Here is a 21,197-nt window from a genome sequence, read left to right on the forward strand (position 1 = left end):
TAAACATTACTGAGACTGATTGTAACTTGTCTTTGCACCTCTTTTCGACATCTACCTTTCTGTGCCATGTTAAATTGCTATTAAGCAAATATTTGAATTACTTATACAAATATCACACCACAGGAACCGTTGTTCTCTGTTACAACACCAAGTCTGTGCATAGCAGTACAACCACACGTGTATGCGGGCCCAGGCAGACCACGGCTCCAGGGCCACACTAAGCTCAAGTAGGTCACACAGTCTTGATTACACCATGGCAGAGAACATTAATTATGGCAGAGTTTAAATCACTATACTCCCTTCAATGTGGTGACACCATGTCTATGTATAGCATCACAACCACATCTTTCTATGGCCCCTTGCTTGAAATACCTACTGCCTACACTGCGGTCGAGTTGGTCACACAATTGGAACTGAGCATCGATTTTTCAATGGCAGAGTACTTATTGCTCGCAAGGAGAGGTGTAAGAGGATGACGCTTTGCAGTCCAGAGCACAAAAGGATCATCGTTACGAAGGTGATCAAACAATACCGACAGCTGCCCTGGTGTCACTAACTCTGTGCTTTGCGAGCCAACGACACGTGGCTGTGGGCCCCTGCTGGCCACTGCCTACGGCCCACACTGAGGTCCAATAGGTCACAGAGTCTTGATTTAGCAATGGTGGAGTTCATGTCAGTGAACCGGCATCATTGCAGACTGCATCCACTCTTAGTCCCGGTGCCACTAAGTCTGTTCACCGACATTCATGGACACTCACTGGTCGTACATTGGTGGCATTTGAGTCTATGGACTAGGGGGTCGTTTCATCCACATGTAGCTGATACTGAATTGGTCCTGGCAACGAGGCTGTCACCTTCCACTCCACCATTTGCTGCTTCCGGATAAGATCAAACCTTCCGCCTCATGCCATGGAGAACACCTTCCACTGTCTCCCGCAACCCTCTGCCACATTCACCTTTGTCATAGATACAGAACCGCCCACTCGGCGTGGCCCTACCTCAGTGCACTGCAAGTCTTCTTCTGAGATATTGGATGGCCTCTGAGGCGATGGCCGTGGGGTCATCAACACCATTTGTCTGTGGCCCTGCGCTGTCCGCTGCCTCCGGCCTCAACTGCGGCCTACCAGGGCTCACACATCAAATCGAGTCCTGACCGGCCCGTATGTTGCATCACCGTAGGAGGCACATGCCTCCATCGCCAGGACCACCTCCAACCGCCATCTGTCAGAGTCGAAACGTTGGTACTAGCAGACTGATGGAGTTTCTTACACCCGTTGTGGATGCCTTCTTCTGCCTGATCCCCTGCTTAGCACTCCAGGTGGGGCTGACTCAGTGCACCACAACCCATGGACCTCTACTGATTGAGTTTTCTGCTGTTGAGAGGTTGCTCAGCAATGTCACCTCAAGCAGTGTGGGAGATCTGGGATGCCGATGAGGGAGATGATGCAGGTCGAACGCACCCCACTGCATCTGCATCCAGAATATCTTGAAGGGACACAATCCTAAGACTTTTTCTTCACATGAGCGCGCGCGGCTCTAGTGCTCCAACCTCAATGCACTGCAACTCATGGACACTTCTGTTTGCATATTGGGTGACCTCTGTACTTGCTCCAGCTACCTCCATGTTGCTCAGCAGTTGACACTGTTATGCTTGTGTTTTCTGTTTCCATCTCAATGGTGTTCACTGTTCAAGTTGTTACCAGCACCAACCACTCTGTGCGGTCTGTCTTACACTCACCTCACACACATCCAGGACAGGCGTCACTGAACTTGTGGCCCTGCCAATAAAGGGGCCGGGCACACGTTCCCTTGGCCAGTTCAACATAATATCTGCATGTAACCCTGTGGCCTTGTTGTATGCATGAGGTCCCTGGGCCCTACAACATTACATTGTGCTCTGTACAGCGGGCACAGACATGTCACCGCAGGCAGGGGGTTGGAGGTTGGACATGTAGCTTTGTCATCACCCACTCAATTTGCAAGGGGAGTGGCCTGGACCGTCGTACGTAGATCCAACGTTGTTGTGTGACTACTATTTGCGTGCCCCTGGGCGTGGTTCTGTATTGTGAATGTGCATCTGCATGTGTCTCTATGGCAGTGTGGGTCTCCTTTGTGGGGTGTAGGTGGTCCCTGAAGGATAATAGACACCAACGTATGTGATCTATTTTGCCTTCCATGTGTTCGGACCCCACTCACACCTGTTCGGCCACCTCCTTTTGGCGTGCTGACACCTCACATTGGGGTGCCATGTGTGGGTGGGTTAAGTGTCATGCGCCAGCTGTGCTTAAGGGTGCTTCCTGCTGTGTGGTCTGTTGCAGGGTCTGTGTTCTCCTTTAAGTAGTTTGGCTGCCCGGGTCCTGGTGGTGGGTTGCGAGGGATGTCCATGGGCTGTTGTAGAGTGTCTGTATCATAGGTGTGGTGGTCCTCTCTGTCATCACAGATGTGTTGTCTTCTGTGCTCTGCTGGAAGTGTTTTGTGCCCCTCTGCAATGTGAAGGGGACATGCCTGTTGACATTGTGTTGACATGTATGTTGGCGCATTGCTTTTGTTTACATGCAGGCTGTATGACAGTGTACATTGTGACTGTTTGTGGGTGCTGAATATTGCTGCTGACAGTGTACCTTTGGACTACATGATGGATGTGAGGTGAGGTCGAATGCGTACATTTCCATTTCACAGTTTCCAGCTCTGTCAGATGTAGTAGGCATGTTACTGTGAGTGTGCGGACACAGTTGTGTCCTCTGTTCTGCAGTGTCAGGTTTGTGCATTGTACCACGTTGTTATCTATGTGGGTTTGCTGTTCTTGTTATGTATGTGTGCTGCAGTGTGCCACAGAGATCAGGGACATGATCCAGGGTAATTGTGGGTGTGCAGTGTGCTACACCTCGTTGTGCATGTGTGCCATTGTGCCCATCTCCCCCCCGTCCCCCCAGTCCCAGGTTGTTACTCACCCTGTTAATGTTGTGTTCGGTCCTCTAGAGCTGTGTCCATACTCCCTACTCCTTGCACCATCTCCACACTGATGACTATAGCCTCCGTTTCCTCCAGCTCCTCCTCTGGCGCTGGACTCCCACCTCCTGTCTCCGTGGCAGACTTCCTGTTGGCAGCGGTTTGTGCATGGTTTAGGTTGTCACATCATGCCAGCACCTCTTGGCCTCCTCGATTGTCCTCCTCAACACTCTGACTGCATTCCAGGTGGTCTACTTGTGGGTCATTTGATGGTAGTGTTCTGTCACCTCTGTGACACTGATCTGGTTTTGCTGCGGACTGTTCCCCGTCTTCCTTTCCCTATCCTCCTTGGCCGTCCCTGTTGTTCTTTGTTGGTGGTCTGTAGGGGTTGTGGGATTGGCGTTTTCCTCTGCGCTCGGTCAGGGTACATCCATGTTGCTACGTGCTTTGGATTGTTTCTGGTGTGTTGTTTCTGTAGTTGTATGGTGCATTTTCCAGCCAGACGCATAGGCGTTGCTGGCCTGTCGCTGGTTTTGGCTGCTTTTAGTACCGCGATTGGCATAATCGCAAGATTTTTTGTGTTTCGCATTTTTGCTGCGTGGTGTGGATTTTAATGCAGACATTTGACGCATTATCTGACGACTATTGAGAATGCTTGGTTAACAATGCATAATTTTTCTGCGAAAGACTGCGATGTTGGAAGTTGCGTTAAGTAACTTTTGCGATTGTTATCACATGTTCTTGAGAATATGCCTCATAGTGTATTACAGTGTATACCAATTTTTTTTAATTAAAACATAATTTTATTGATTTTCACAGTACAAGCATATAACAAAATATGGCATTTCCCATGTCCTCACAAATGGTCTGCAGATTGAGCATATTGAAACATGTACACACAGGCCAGGGTATTGTGCATTATCCACAGCGAAGAAGATAATCACCATGTTATTTGGAGTTCAATGATGGTGAAGTGGGGTTTAGTATATTTTCAATGAACTGGTACTAGCCGATTAGCGTAGGGAATCCAAATAAGAGCGATGTGCAGGTACATTGTAAAAAAAATAACAAAAAAAACAATGAAACACTCTCAAACTAAATTTGTTTATGATAACACAGTGAATCATATGGTGCAGAGAGCCACACACTGATATGGTGTGAGTAGGAGTTTGAATCTACGGGAGAAGTTAGGCGAGCCTGCATATAGACCACATCCTACCAAGGGCTGTCAAGGGTATCGGCGGGGGTGGGGGGGTGCGGGGGGGGGGTCATTAGGGAAAATCGACCTGGTGTTAGGACGAGAGGAGATGGAGTGTGAGGTGTGGCATGGTGTCACAACATTTTCAGTCTGAGAGCTCTCTGAGCCATGGCTCACTGATAGCAGGTAGGTCCTGAGTGGCTGGCATATGTCTACCTGTCAAGACAAAGGGGGTTGAAGCGAGGCATATAGCTCGCTGGTGGTATTGCAATATGATAGGCTAATAATCCAGTCCTGGACATTGGGTGGGTGTTTCCTACCCCAATGGAGCACAACCTCCCGCTTGGCCAGTAGGAGAGCCATTGCTATGAATCATCTGTAGCCTTTTGGGAGGCCTTGTGTGTAATCCAGCAATGCCCGTAATAGGGCTGGGTCAGAATATGTCCCAATCTTTGGGCCAGTCACAAAAAGACTCCAGTCAAGAAGAGGGAAATGTGCCAACATGTCCAAGCCATGTGCACGAAATCTGCCTCAGCGGTATAGCATTACCGGCATGAGGGAGATCATGTGTGATCAAATCTATGTTGATCATTGGGGGTGATTTATGCCCTGTGTAGGAATTTAAAATAAATAGGTTTGTGATGATGGTTGGGAGAGGCGTGTTTGTGTGCAGCAAGCAGACCATATTTTGTCTGTTAACTGACAGCCCTGATCGTTTTCCCAATAGCCCCCAAGTTTTGCATTGTGAGTAGGCGGTAAAGCTTCACAAGCACGGTATAACTTCAACACCAATCGGTTGCCATCATCATCACCGATCACTAGCACCAACATTCAAACGAGTCTGACGTCAAAGGATATGACTGGATTTGCGCCGTTAATGCACTGTGCAAGTGGTGCATTACAAAATGGTCATTGATGGAGGCCTCAGCAAAGTGATTGTCTGTGGAGAGTGAGGTGATGTGTCTGTCAAGTAAGAGGTCCCCGAACATGTGTAGAGCACAGTGCATCATGGTGTGCTTAACCAAAGTCTCACAGGTAATGGAGAGCTACAGATTGTCTGATAGTACTAATAAAGGTGAATATATCAAAGAGGATCCCAGCAGGTGTTGGAGTTTCTGCTAGAACCAGCATGTGGTGGACAGGGTCTGTACATCATTTGGGGTTTGAGGGGAGTCCTTTCAGTAGAATGGAAACAAAAAGTTTTTGTGTGATTTTGGGTTTAGTGTATGGAAGCCTGGCGTCTGTACGAAACCAATGGTGTGAATATTGACATTAGCTGCTAAATAATACAGATGGAAATGTGGTACCCCAAATCTGCCTCATTCATATTGAAGGGTCAATCTGTCTCAGCCCACGTGAGTGCGCTTGCCAGCCCAAATGAGCGTCAACAAGTGGCCACGGAGTGTGGCAAAGAAGGAGTTAGTTGGCAGGGCCAGGCTATATTGAAAGAGATATAAGAAGCGGAGGTGGACCACCAATTTCAATATTTGCACTGTGGCTGGCCATTGAGAGGGGCAATCGTCCATTGCACCACCTGTGTGTTCAACGTATTCATGGCCATAATTCAAGTGCCCCACTTGCTCCTTATCCCGGTGGAGGTAAACGTGCAAGTACTTGACTGGCCCATCGCACCAAGTCAATGGGAACTCACATTACGGAGTGGTTGTGGACTTAGTAAGAGGAAATAATTCAGATTTGTACCAGTTGACCATAAAGCCAAAGTGACCCCGAAACAGACCACTTCCCACAGGTGTGGGGTGCGATTTATTTTGGGTACAGTACAAACAAGAGAACATCACCAGCACAGAGTGACATAAGATGGTGTCTGGAGCGAAATTGTAGGCCTCAATGCATGTGATCTTTTTGAAGGTGTCGGACTAGTGGGTCCATCACTATGATAAATAGCAAGAGGTACAATGAGCATCCCTGTGGGGTACAGCGGGTGACAGGGAAGGTACGGATTAGGGATGAATAAATCCTTGTGTGTAATCCTAATGCTTGCCATGGGTTTGGTATATAGGACCGAATCAAGGAGAAATATCTGCCCGGAATACCCAGTCTGTGCGGTGTTGCATGGAAAAATGGCCATTCTAGGGAGTCAAAATCCTTTTCCGCATCTAAAAGGGCTATTGCAGCTGGGGCCTCAGTAGAAATTCTGTTGAGGGTAGCGAACACAGAGCGAAGGTTAAAAGATGTGGAGAGGTGGATAACAAATCCAGAGAACGGGAGAGTTTATTTGCTCCATTAAGAGACCAAGGGGATTGGATAGTATTTTACTAAGTATTGTGCATTCAAAATTCAAAAGTGATGGCATGCAAGATTCGCAATGCTGTTGGTCCTTATCAGACTTAAGAAGTAGGGTTATAAACACTTCTCGCAGTGAGGGAGGGAGCACGCCAGCTTTAATCAGTTCTCTGTACATAGCCAGGAAAGGTGGTTCAAGGATCTTTAAAGTGTTTAGAAAACTCCTGGGTGAAACCGTCCAGACCAAGGGCTTTGGATCCATCCATGGAATCTATAGCACACACAATCTCGTCACTCGCGAGGGGTTAGTTGATGAATTGTTGTTGAGCAGGGGATAGCCACACCATGGCTATCGCCATTAAATATGTGGTTTGAACTCTTGAGTTGAGTAATGTAAAGACAGATACAGTAGTTAAGAAGGGTTTTGGGACCCCTTCATTGACCGTTATTCTGGACCTCCCGCTCTTGGTTTAATGCACTATTACAAGTGGAGCCTCGGGGGGACAGAGGAGTTTGGCCAATATGTGTCATGAATGTTCCCTCTCCCCACATCTACAAGCTCTGACGTACTTTTCAAGAAATAACACTTCACAGTCTGGAAGGTCCAAATAATCTGTCAGTAGAGTGACCCACCTAAGGGAGTTTGTGGTCTTGTGGTGTTGAGCGATAACCAAGTCTGTTTGGCCATTTCCTCCTTGATGCGTTAGTTCCCTTCACATGTCCTACAGAACCCTGGAGTGCTCAGAGCTACATATACCTCTGATGTATGCCTTAAACCTTAAATACTTCCCATAGTGTAGTCTGAGTGTCCAACTGAGCCCTAATTAAGTTGGAAATATTCTAGGACAGCGGTACACAGCAAAAGAGTACATCTTGTAACGCCAGATAGGTGAACCGCCAGAGTATCTCCTGGTTGCCCCCAAATGGGAGACAACATGTGATGTGTATTGGAGCTTGACCAGAGAGTGCCTGTGCCAAGTGGTGGGTGGGGGATGAGGTCTAGCCATTGGCCAACATTGGAAGAAATGAAGCAATAGTTTGTGCGAGACCAGGTATTGTGAGGGGAGGAGTAATGAATGTATGCCAATGGCATGGTACCTTTTATGCACCAGGTGTCTTTAAGCACAAAGTCATTGCAAATGTCAAGCAAGACACTGAGTGATTTTGGTTTGCCAGACAGGGATGTTGCTGTTGTGTCATGGGGGACCTCCATAAGGAGGTTAAGATCTCCCTCCAGTATTATATGATCAAAATCAAGTTGTGTAATTTGTGTATGAAGGGTCTGGAAAAACTCAGAAGAGTCCATGTTTGGGACACAGATGTTTGCCAAGTGCACCAGGTGACCTGCTAGAATTCCCATCACTAGGTCGTAACATCCATTCTCATCCTGGATGGAGGCTGCGGGGCTAAAAAAGTATATATTTGTGGATGAGGGTGCAGACACCTCTCCGAATGTAGCACAAATAATAGTGGTGTTTATTTGAGTACTGTTTCTTACAATATATTCTGTCATTAATCAACTTTTGGAGGTGCTTATTATTTAATGGTGCTTATAAATGTACATAAAGCTCCTCATCTTGATTCAAGACTTTTGGCGTTGAAGTTCTTAATGATAATATATATCTGGAATCTATCTGATGAAGAAGTTTCTCCCTGTTGCCTCTTGCTAATGGGAGTTCGATTGCGTAGTAGCGTAGATATTGTCAAATGCTGTTATGTTTTAGCTCTATATGTTTTACTACAGCATTGTTGTAATCTTTGTTGTTGCTTGCCCATACGTGTTCTAAAATATGTTTTTTTTACTTTGCAGATTGTACTTCCAACACATTGCTATTTGCATGGACATTCCTTTAAGTATACTACATATTTACTCTTGCATGTAATATGCTATTTGATCTTCCATGTTGTTCCATTTTCAAGGGTGAATTCTTTTTTATTTACTACTAGCAGCCCGTCCCGACGTTGTCTGGGAGCAATCATGGCTCAGGGCCCCCGCCCGCTCTGACGTTGTGTAACCTGCCCACGTCACTGCTCATGTCACTTTTTCCTGCTGTAATGCCCCGTTTGGTACCTGCCCACGAGACATATTATTAGGACTTGTTGACTGTTCTCCGCAGAGGGGTGACCCGGGTGCTCTGCGTGACACACATGCTGTGTCCACTACCTTTTTATATTTTAATCCCCTCTATTTTCATTGTGTTGAACGTTACCCATCCACCTGCCAATGATTAACATAACAGAACAGATTGTCTATGTGTGCTTTCTCTTTCTTTCTTTATACATTCTTTGCTTTTTTTTTATTTTTATAAATGCTCTTTTTATTGAGCCTCCTTTGTTTCCTTAATGGAAAAGTGCAGGTAGTTAGCGTCACAGAGTACCTGCTTGCCCCTCAGAAGTCCCTGTACTGTCCTGTCACTTCCCCCGACAACTAATTGATTCAATTTCAAAGGAAATGCCTTTTCTGAACAGCAAGAGAAACAGCAGACACGCTTTATATTCACTGTGCTCATGGGCCTGATAGCAGTACTCTGCGCGTTTCATAATTCCATGTTATTAGCACCATACGCTCTCATCCGAGAAAAACACGGCAGCTGCTCCACTCTGGCGCACACCAGACGATTCAACATGATTTTCAGAAGTTAGAAGTAATACATGGGTGCCACAGGTGCTATACAAACAGACTCTATCTTAACATAAAACAGCATACCAAAACAATGCAGAGATGGCATGCTTGTACCTTCTCAGCACTGGTGGCGATGTCCGGGCGGCTGCCGCGGGGGGCTGAAAAGATGGCAGTGGTACAGTGGTTGCCATGGGGAAGAAAGCATAAGAGCTCGCAGTGTTTGCAGCCTTAAAAACCCCGATGCGGGCCCTTTAATAGGAGAGCAAGTGCAGCTCCTCCGATAGGCCCCGGTACCAGCTCTCACTAAATTATTAGAGCCGTACAGTACAGTGAATATTCAATCTCTGCAGCCCCTCACTGTCTGCCCGCCGATCCTCACCGCATGTCCGCCGGTCATGTCCGCTGCTCCCCTGATCTCCGCCGCTCCTCGTCACTGCTCCTCCCCGCGCTGATCTCCGCCGCTCCTCCCCACGCTGTTCTCCGCCGCTCCTGTACGCCGCTCCTCGCGTGTACGCCGCTCCTGGTGTCAGCAAGCACGTCGCGACTTGCGCTACTTTGAAGGGACTACTTTTTTTTAACTTATATTTTTTAATAACGTATTTATATAGCCTATGTCCATCTGCACACCCTGAGGATTACAACGATGTATCGTGTGTGTGAATTGGCGCTGTGGTTCCCGAGTTTACTCGCCTCAAAGCCTCAAAGTTCTTCCTTTATAATAGTAGTATAGACTATCTAGCACAGCTTGCACTGATTGCATTTCCAGAAACCAGGAGATTTGATTCATGTCTTTATTTTGTTTGTTCTAAAGTGGCTTTATTCAAGTTTATCTTTCAGATTGATTACTTGCTCTTCCCTATGTAATGTTGGGATGATCACATATTATTTTTGCCACAGTGGGCTCATGATTGAGAAATCCCCAATTTAAAAAATATATATTTTCCCATGTTGATGGACAGCTTACATATAGCCCTCTGAGCACATTTCCTCCAATTCTGATGACATGTTCTCAATGCAGAGGAATATGAGGACATCTCCACCAAACAAATGATCAATTACTTCATTTAGTTAGGAGGAAGAACCCTTTTTTGGTGGAGATTCACCTTATTGTAGTCTTGCCATCTTCTCTATACGAGGATTCATGTTATCACAGATATCTGGAAGAAGATGCTAAGGAACAATCACATTGCCAAAATTAAACGCACAGAAAGTCACCGGAGACATTTCCTTGTGGTCCATTATGCAGCTGTCACCCAAGACATTTACCCAACGAGGTACCACTAACTAATTATCCAGTAGAAAGTACTCCAACTTGGCAGAATTGTCTGCAAAACTGTGGATTATTGCTGGATAAAGGGCGGATGAGGTTCTGTTCTGGCCCAGTCACTGACCCAGCTACTTGCACACCCAAAAAGCCACTCACACACCTACCGACACACCCATAAAGTCACTGACACACACACCCACAAAGCCACTCACAGAACCATACAGCATCTCACTTACCCATACAGCCAGTCACTGACTCGGAAAACCACTAACAGACCCACTCAAAAACCCTCAAAACCAATCACATAGCCACTCAAACATCCACAGAAGCATAAAGGCACTGACATACCCAGTCACCGACCAATACAGCTACTCATGTACCTACACACAGTCCCATACAGCCACTCACACATTCACAAAACCACTCAAAAAAACCCTCACAGACCCATTCAGCCACTCACACACCCACTCACTGACTTATACAGTCACTCACACACACACTCTCAAAGGTTAAAATGTAAAATCTTCAGAAATTCACTAAAAAAACAAAGGTTACAAAGACATTCTAGTTAGGAAATAGCATTTAAAAAAACTTAGAAATTGAGAGAAAATACAAAGGTAAAAGAAACATTATAGCTAGGTTCCGATTTTACACACACAAAACCATAGAAATGTAGCAGTTATAGAAATCAGAGAAAACTATAATTTACCACCTGCAATGCACTTCTAATGACCTCACATATTCATCAATCATGACATGGTCAGTGACATCACTGATGACATCATCCAATGGGTGTGTTTTGTAGAAGTTTTTTAGAATTAAAGATATATCCTAAGCTGCTGCAAAGGAGGCCGAGAAAAAGGGGGATGCCAAAATGAATTTTCCTTATTCATTTTTCAATAGAATCTTTAGACACAGCCACAGCTCAAACGGCTGAACAGATTTACACAAAATTCGGCAGAAAAATCTTGGTCCAGAAAGACTGCTGTTTGTGATTTGATGAAAATCAGTTCAGTAGTTTTTGAATAATTATTACAGAGAAAATGTGTATACATCAAGTCGCAGAGGATCCAGGGAGCAGACAGATCTCATCCTGGGATCTGACTGGTTTCCTCCACATCAACAAGGATGTGGTGACAGCCATCTTGGGACTCAGTCAGTAAGGGGGCAGGGTAAGGACACCCTGACTGTCTAGGCAGGGTGGTGGGGTCCCAGATAAAGCCCATAGGGGGTCAAAAACCTTTTTTTTAAAAAAATTGCCTCAAATTTGTGAATCTGTAAATCCATTGCATTTTTTTTTAATGCGAGGTCCCACGTTACTGGTTAAACCCCTCACCCTGGGTGGGTCAAGTCCTGTGGGTTCTTGAAAAACAGCTTTGGGGAGGGGGCAAGTTTCCTCTCTCCCTGAGCCTTAATAGGAACCCTGGGATCACATCCCCTGGGGTTGAATCCTTTAAAAAAAGGGGAAAGGGACTGGGCGACCCCCCTCCCTGAGCAAGAACACAGGCAGGGAAGGCATATCAGCTCTCACTCGGTGGGACCTTTAAAAACACTCCCATCTGGTGGGTGCAGACTTTTGTTTCCCAGTCCTCGCTCGTGCTTGGGGGGGGGGGGGGGAGAGGTGAATCCCACATTGCTCCTGCCCAGCGACAGCAAAGAAAAAGCTTCTTCCACCAGATGGGAGCAATGCTGGCTCCCACAGCACCCTGGGGGGCTCATTTGGGAAGCAGCTGGGGCCTCGGGACCCTGGTGCTTACCCCGGGGACCCCAAAGTGCTGTTTGGTGGAAGCCACATGTGTGCACTGGGAAACCCACCCAGAATGTGAAGGGACCCCGGGTAATGAGCTTGGGCAGGGGAGCCATACACCCCTCTAAGGTAAGGCAATACAAGTACACTAAGGAGGACGTAATGTTCAGGAAAAAGATTTGGATACCCTTCACATGCAGAAATAAGATAAGAACAAATCGTTGAAGTGTACATTGATGATGGGATCTGTAACAGGTACTTACATTTTGTTAAGGATATTTCATAGAAAATATTGAGCTTTGCTAATATCCACTTCCTATCTCATCCTCTAATACTCCGACATGTGCAAACATTAGATTACAATATTTGTATACATGTTCCTTTGCAAGAAATAATTAATTAGCATATGATTTGTAACAGTGAAATACAGCATTTTATTTCCAAATATATAGTAAGGTAATTAAATGCAAGTCTGATATCTAACAAGCAATGTACTGTGGTAAACAAGCATATAGAAAGTTTTTCAATTACGTGGAGTAAGCTGTAGTAGGTTGAGTCTTCAGCATCATTCAGAGATTTTGGTTTCTGCCTTTTGAGCCTCGGTGGTTTGTGCCCCTCCTTACCTAGAGTGCCTGTAATGGAAACCAAAGTCAGAGTTGTTCTAGTTACTCTGTAGTTTAGTTATATGTGTTGTGCTTCAGAATGAAGTGAAGAAAATGCACAGAGTAGTATCAGCAGCGTTAAAACAAAGCATGAAAATTAGGAACGTATGAAAGGTACATCTTGACACAAACCACACATGGATGCCCACTAAAAGGACACTATGGCACAGTATCGTGGGGGTGGAGGCAATCGGAAATGGCCTCTAATGAGTTTAGACATATTTGCGTTGGTGTCTATAACTTTGATTCAGATGAGACCTGTCTCATTTAGAGTTACAGGATGAGAGTCATACCCCTTCTCGATCTCCAGGTATAGAAAGACAGCACCAGACTTGGGGGCGTGGTGGGGGAGAGCACATATAATCTAAAAACCCAGTAAATCAATAGTGATTTCATTTTGACAGATTTGCAGTTTCTAATGATCTACAGACCAGTGCTTTAAATGGGCCGGTACTCACCGGTTCTGAGTACCGTCAATTCCGATTATTTTTTTGCCGTCAGTACCGGCACTTATCTGTAGCCAGGGAGAGTACCGGTACCCTGATTCACGGCCGGCACAGGTTACTTTTCTCTTCCAGTCAAGGGCAGAGACCGCTCTGCTTCCGAGGAGCTTGTAATTAACTCGGCTGAAGCAGCCATTTGCAGGGTTGCTGGTAAATATTCCTGCTGCACCCATTTGAAAGGCCCCAAACTGCAGGGGGTTGACAGGGCTTATGTCACGCTGTGGTTAACAGGACAGGGTCTATAGACAGACCTTGCACTGTCAATCAGGTGCGCAGAGACCATTCAGGTGAAAATGTCATCATCATGCCTTTCATTTTGTGTAATTAGTTAATCTGTTATTTTTTTACATAAAAGCATTTCTCTTGTGTTTTAATTTGTGCTGCAACTGGTACAGAAGTAATTATGTATGATTATATGTAGGCCTTAGCCCTGCCCCTAGTCCCGCCCACTTGCCACACCTCTATTTAAATGAGTACCTGCACTTATTGTTCCCCATTTAAAGCACTGCTACAGACACATGCAATTACTGAAGAAATCCACAAATAAATACCGGCAGTCCACCACTGCTCGCGCAACTGTGGGCCTGAATACGAGTGGCTCGTTATATTAAGACTTCTGCATAAACCTGTTTACTCAAGGGTCAGAGGAACAAGTTAAAAGGTATACAACGCATCCCATAATTATTGAATGCATTAAATATCTCAAGCTTTGTTCAATTTCGACAGGACGAAGGTGCTAAAATTTAACAGGGAAAATGTGCACCGTATTTACCATACCATGTAGATTTTGGTGCATTAAAAAGCTGAATCTGCGTCGTATTCCCCAATAACTCGTAATAGGTGTGTTATTAGTAGCAACTAATAAATAGAGTACCCTGTGGTATTATTATTTATCAGGGGCTATAACACCTAAACTCATAAGCAGAGCCTAAGTAGGCCCGGAGCTGCTAAATCTTGTTTCTGCTAAATACACTGAATTGTGAATACTAACTACGCTAATAATTGGTGAAATACATAGCAGTGTAAAAGTTAACCATACGAAACCTGGTATAAAAACATTAAAATCAGTACCAACCAAGCATTAAAATGCAAAATAAATACTTCATGAGCACACGAGCACCGTGCCTCATGACGAGCTGAGCTCGTCATGAGCATAGAAGGTGTTAACATGAAGCTGTGAGTCTTGCTCTTTGGGCGTACAGGTGCTTCCAAAATTGCAAAAGGACAGCTTGTGCTATTTATTTACAGATGGTTTTGCCACTCCCATGCTCAGAACTGTCAAAATAACTGTACACAGTAATTGTTAACAAACAACCAAATAGTGTTTGGAAGTAAGAGCTCACATGCAAATGTATCTTGTTCTTCACTTTGAAAGTATTTGATAAGCACTAATGGTTTGCGGATCACGAATTAAAAACATTTTCATTGTAGCAGGGACGTAACATAACTATAAAACAATCATTGGCAGAACAAAATGGTATGGCTTGCATTTTGACTCTTGAATAAAACATTAGTAAAAGCTTGCTGCAGTGAGAAGAAAACAAAACAGAAAAACAATTATTTTCTGTATTCAACTCAATGAGGTAAACAATTTAAGGTGTGATGATTCTGTGTACTTTTGAGATGTTAATGTGTCTCTAATGCATTGGAATGCAAGCACTATTTAGGAGGGAGAATTAGGAACCTAAGAGCTATTAGAAGGAGGTAAGAGAGAAATACTAATTCGATCGGAGACAAAGTGCACCGAAGGTATACGTTAAAGTATTGATGATAGCAGGCCTTGCAGACATGCGAGTTCATGCCGAATCTAAAAGGTAAATGGGTTTTCACAAATTACTTTTTCCCATTAAACCTATCATCATCAATTTCCACTGAAAGGCACATATTATTTGAAAAACCCACTTTTGATCTCTTCCTATAAACTAAAGGTTAACAAATCCTGCAACTTTTTAAAAATTATTTAAGTATTTTCTTATACATAATGATTTTCAAAAAATAGCTGATGAGAGATGATAAACTATAAAAGACCTACATATTTATGCAATAAAACACACAATTCATTAATGCACAATTAGCGAAGTAAGAGAGGACATTTTTTCTGATAAGTTTACATAAAGGAGAGGTAGAGAAACAGCGAAGAGACAAAAGCGAAAACACACTAATAAGAAAAGAGATTGAGGTGAATGATACAAATAAACTGCTTGCCCAGAGTGTATATAAAAAAAAGTAATGGATGGCCAGAGAAGCCTTACATTTCCTAATAGCACCCCCTACAACAAATCTCTCAGTTGCCGCGAGTGAAGTTCTGACAAAATATATATTTTAAATACTCTGAAATTAATTTGCTATGTTTATCAAATCCCAATAGACAAATTTCATCAACCAAGGTCCTGGCTTCTCAGAACCAGAAAATGCAATGTATAACTTTTACCAAAATGGTTAAACCTTCCTTCAAACATACATCACGTGAGTGAAACTGGCTTTAGGCTTGACACCAACCTATTATAAATCACTCTCTAACAAAAGGGGTGAGCCTCAGTGCATTTTCCTTGGAGTTCTTATTTAGAGCTTGGCAGGATGGGCTGCTACGCCACATTCACGACTACCCATCCAAATTAGGGGCGGTGAAACCGCAGAACTTTCATCAGGAGACCATCAGCAATCTCTACTGGAAGACAGCCTTGACCTTGTGACATGTTCTCCAGTAGGCCACCAGGTCATTGTGATGGCAGAGATCGTCACAGATTTTTTTGTTCCTGAGAGTCTCGAGCCTCTTCTGATAGGAATTTGAAGAGGGTGATTCTGCCCACCAGTCTGTAAATAACATTGTTATTTTGTTATTGTTATTTGACATTTGTTACGTGCATATATCACCCTTAGGTCTCATAGCACTGACATGAGCATTCACAGTGAGAGACAGAGAGGACGAGCTGCGGGTGTGGAGAGTTTAGAATAATTTGGTTTTGCGGGACCTACGGAATGTCTTATGGTTGGTTTTCGTTCTGAGGTGTATGGGCAGTGTGTTCCAGATCGTAGGGGCGATTTTGGAGAAATGATCTGCCTCCATATCTGACGGTGCGGGTCTTTGGTATGGTTAGGAGATGTTTTCTGGCTGAGCGGAGGGTTCTTGTAAGATGATACAAGATTAGTTTCTGTGCAAGATAGTGGGGTCCCCTTCTGTTTAGGGTGTTGTGCACCAGACAGAATATTTTAGGGGTGATCATATTTTTTAATGAGAAGCCAATGGAGGGACTTCAGACTGGGGGCAGAGGGCGAACAGGGGGGAGTTAAAGGAAACGTCTGGCCGCAGTATTCTATAGGACCTGACGTTTTGTTTGGTGTGTAGCATTAATGGATGCCAACAAGGCGTTGCCGTCGTCCAGGTGACTGATAATTATTCCCTGCACTAATGGCATGCGTGAAGAGAGTGGTATCCATTTAAAGATTTTTCTCAGGCTACGCATTAGCCCATAGCATGTGCGCACTACCTGATTACCGTGGTCAGACATTAAAAGTTTGATGTCTATTATCACGCCAAGATAGTGTGCTGCCTTTTTAGGTGGAGGACAGGGCCCTAAGGTGGTAGGCCACCAGTCATCGGTCCACAGTTCATCGGTCTTTCCGAAGAGTAAGATCTCACTTTTTCCAGCATTTATTCAGAGGTGGTTGATGGTCATCCAATCCTTAATCTCTGTCATACATTGTTTAAATTTGAGTTTCGTAGAGGTGGAATCTGGTCCAAGGGTGATTAATATTAGGGTGTTGTCAGCATACAACTCTGTATCAAAGCCGTATGCTTTGATTATTTTGGCCAGGGGGGATAGGTACAAGTTAAAGAGAGAGGTGCTCAGTATGGAACCCTGGGGAACACCCTTATCTATGGGCTGGCTACTGGAAGTGAAGGCTCCTATTTGGACTTTGGATGTACGATCAGTGAGGTAGCTCCTGAGCCAGTTCAGCGCAGTGCCCTCAACACCAAGCTCCCACAGGCGGCCCAGGAGGATGCTATGGGAGATGGTGTTGATGTCAGTTACGATTACATTCACGAATAATGCCAACTGTCTGCAATAACATAAGGTTTGAAACGCTAGACGTCATACGCAAAACAATTTGTGACCAACCTTCGAAAGGATACCATGGTAGGAGAACTCAATGTAAGTGCAGGCATCTATGGAACATGGAAACTACAAAACTGGCTTAGAGCTTAGCACCTCGGTCTAAACTAAAACTAATCCAGGAAAGGAACCAGCAAACCCTAGAAAAACACTTTGCACAATCCCAGATGGGCATGTTTGGTCCATCGAAATACTCTCCACCCCATCTGACGAAGCTCACACATCCCTGATAGACAAGGTTATTCTCTCTGGCCAGAAGTGGACAACTCCGCCCTGGAACTTGGCCCAAAATAAGAGAACTAACATGATCTGAAAAGAAAAATAGCAGGATCCTAAACTTGCATGCGCAGTCAGAAAGAAGATCTATTGCACCCCATCCTGTACTGTGAACGATGCACTCTATGTATTAGGAAAAAACAGGAGGTCTATTGAGAAAGAGGTGCTCGAAGAGCAGCAACACATTTTGTTCTAATTAGCTAGCTAGATAATAGGCAGAGAGCTGGCAAATAAGGGACACGCTCATTGCTGGTAGAAAGAGTGTAGAGAAGATAGTCGAGCCGTGCCTAGTAGTAAAGAAGCAATATAGAGGTGTGGCATGTGATCCACCCAGGGAAAAATACATAAACATGACGCGCTTTATTTGCTCTGGGTTCTATTAAGGGATAGTTATAAAAATTATGCAAGTCAATCATCATTCTTAAATGTTTTAGTTTGTTTATTGTTTTACTGCATGCAATTATGCATTTGTGTATTGTATGAATGAATATGTGTCGGGAATGTGATGATATTCACTACCCAATGTCGAATCTGGATATTTGAACCTTAGAACTTTGGTGGGAGTTACTTTGCGTACACCGAGTATTGAAGTTAGAGGTATTGGACGGATGTTGATGCGACATATGTACTACAAGAAGTATTGATACTACAGTCGAAGGACTTGAGTTGATGACATGGAGTGAATGGTGTTTTTGATGGTACCTAATATCGTGAGATTTATACTTATGACGAGTGTACAGAATTAACAGCCCTCAGGAAGTCAATGTGTCTTGATCAATCACGACGAAACACGTGTTGGCTGCATCACTTGGAGAAATGATTTACTAACTGGAATGAATATGAGTGTGAAGAAATAAACGCTGTTGGAACATCTTGTCCGGAATATCGGAATTTTAATGTGGACTTTGGTGATTGTGCCAATCAGGATTTGCACGGACTTATGATTATATTTACCTTGAATTTATCTTCTTAGAGTGCTCGGGAGGGAATCTTTTTGTTCTGTGGTTTTATTCATGAAAACCCTTGTGGATGTTGGTAACCGCATCTTCTTCCCTGGAAGCACCACTTTATACTGTGATTTGTGAACTTAACCCTGGATTCTGCTGAGCGCCCTGTTGTCTGTGGGTTACCCATCTCTTTTGTGGACTGTCTTTTAGTTGGTAAAAGTTTCAAAATGTTACCAATCAAGTACAACGTTTCTTTCTTTATAAAAAATACAATAAAGCAGAACTGCTTCCACTGTGTGATCTATTGATCAATTATTCTAAGTTGAGCAGTTTGTGATAGAAGATTCAACAACAACAATCATCAAAGCAGCATTGGTGTGAATTAGGGATAATCAAGGTGATCAACCTCTCCTGCCTTTATGTACCGCTTCCTCGGACAGCCCTTGCTATCTCGGATCTAAGGGGTCATGAAAAAAATTGAAGGGTCTATAAGAGTCCAAGGTAATTTTTGTCATTTTAATTTCTTGCACTAAACCCCATCCCATCAATAGTAAGTAAGAGACTAAGGTGCGACAAGGGGCCAGCCCTATGATGTCACTGAGAATCAACAAATGTGTGGCACCACTTCCACTGCCTCAGGCTATGTGGTGAATCAACATGCATGCAAAGCAACTGACATTATTTGCTAAAGTAATATTTGCTGTTAAAAAGGGGCATTCATGTCAACCCGTGAACTACCTGAGAAGTGAGTAGATTTGAGTGTATTTTGCACCTGGAGTTTTTGCACTGGCACATGCACAACACATGATGGCTGGTGCGCAGGGCCGGACTGGGAACCCAAACCAGCCCTGGCAAATTTGTCGGACCTGCCCCCTTGATGCTTTTTTGCTCAGCCTAAAAACGGCCCTCTTCGCTGTAAAATCGCCCCCCACCCATCCAGTCTCCGGGGAAACACCTGATGCCCGCTACGACCAGACCGGCCCTGTATGCAGTCAGCGTTTAATTAAACCACAGATCTCTGACTATTGACATTCACTTGGCGCCTGCTTTCACCTGAGAAATTCATAAGCTGGATATAGTAAGGAGAATTTACTCAACGAATGGTGAGATCTGACTATTGATAGGTTTAAGCCAGACATGGAGACAAGTTTATTAGTTATACCAGCAAACGCCTAAAAAGATAAACGGTAGAGAGGATAAAAGGCGTAAACATATCTCACACAGATTGAAACAAAGAAAGAGGAGGTGCAGAAAGAGACAGAGAGGTGACACTAGTACTATGCCATGCTGGGGCCACAGTACTTTCTGCAAAAGTGTGCATTTGTCACATGATCTATCATATGTTGCATAGTTTGCATATTTAACAAAAAAGTTTTCTAGCTGAAAGGGATCAAAAACGGAAAGGCACCTGTTGCCTCACATTGGAGTGCCCTTCACAAAGTTTGATTAGTCATCTTTGAGTTGCCTTTTCCTGTATTTGGGTGCTAAAGTGGAACTAATGAAGTGCCCAGAAAGTAATGGCCTGTAAAAAGGTCAAAATAATAAAGCAATACTTTTTACAAAATGTGCCGCATTATGCTGCATAATTTGCATGTTTTGCCACATAATTTAGTAACCCTGCCACATAATCTGTTGCTCTCTTGCTGCATAATTCCAGTGGCCCTTTTTGTGAGAAATAAGACAGATGTGGGCATAAACTGAAAGAAACACAAATAGAAAGACAGCGAGGAAGCGGAGAGGCAGAGACAATGGGGCAGCTAAGGCATGGATAAAGCTGTAGCTGAGAGATAAGGAGAAAGGTAGAGGCTGGAAGATATAGAAAGAGACATGAAAAGAGACAGAGATATAGTTATACAGTGAGGGTGACAGAGACTGACAAGAACAGAGAGAGGAAATAAAGAGGGAGGGGAGGAGGGCAGACTAACGAAAGGCAGAAACAGACATACAGGACAGCAGCAGAGAGACAAACAGGACAGCCAGAAACACAAGAGATAGACCGAGAGAGGCAAAGACAGAACAAGGCACTTCAGAAGCAGAGGAAAAGAGACACAATTGAGGACAGAGACAGACAGGGGCAGAAAGAGAGGCAGAGCGTAAGTGAGAGGAAGGGAGACAAGAGAGGCAGAGAGATGGCAGATACAAACAGAGACAGACCGAGACCACGGACAAAGACAAGAGAAACCGACATATAAAGGAAGAAGGCAGTGACACTCAGAAAAGCATAGTATTTATTTATTTATTTATTTTAGAGTTTTATATAGCGCGAACTTGAACCGATTAGGTTATCAGAGCGCTTTACATAGCATCAGTTCCGTTACATGTTATCAAAGCACTTTACATAGAATCAGTTACGTTACACATTTCAGGAACACATTTCTTTTTGTTCTCGTGAATAGGGTTATCTCTTCACACGAGGGAAGGGATACACCTGGCTATACTCCACAGTCACACAGGCGACTAGTCGTTAAAGCTATAACTCTAAACACAGGGAGGAGATACACATGGATACAATCTAAAAATCACATAGGATACTAGTCAGAGTTATCTTCTATCTACACCGGAGGGATATGACTGGAAACACTCTAAGGGTCACATAGGGGAGGTAGAGAGTACAAATATGACTGGAAACACTCTAAGGGTCACATAGGGGTGGTAGAGAGTACAAG

At 44.2% G+C, this 21,197-nt stretch overlaps 1 protein-coding gene across 1 annotated transcript in view; it reads right to left on the reverse strand.

Moving 5' to 3' along the window:
* Window positions 1-21,197, reverse strand: part of MYO3A (myosin IIIA) — a 1,386,887-nt gene that overhangs the window by 280,072 nt on the left and 1,085,618 nt on the right. Inside the window, exon 35 of the mRNA XM_086939966.1 lies at window positions 12,560-12,651. Coding sequence (XP_086796092.1) covers window positions 12,560-12,651 — 92 coding nt within the window. The remainder of the gene's footprint in view (window positions 1-12,559; window positions 12,652-21,197) is intronic.

This window comes from Lissotriton vulgaris, chromosome 10 (assembly GCF_964263255.1).
Source record: "Lissotriton vulgaris chromosome 10, aLisVul1.2, whole genome shotgun sequence".
NCBI lineage: Eukaryota > Metazoa > Chordata > Amphibia > Caudata > Salamandridae > Lissotriton > Lissotriton vulgaris.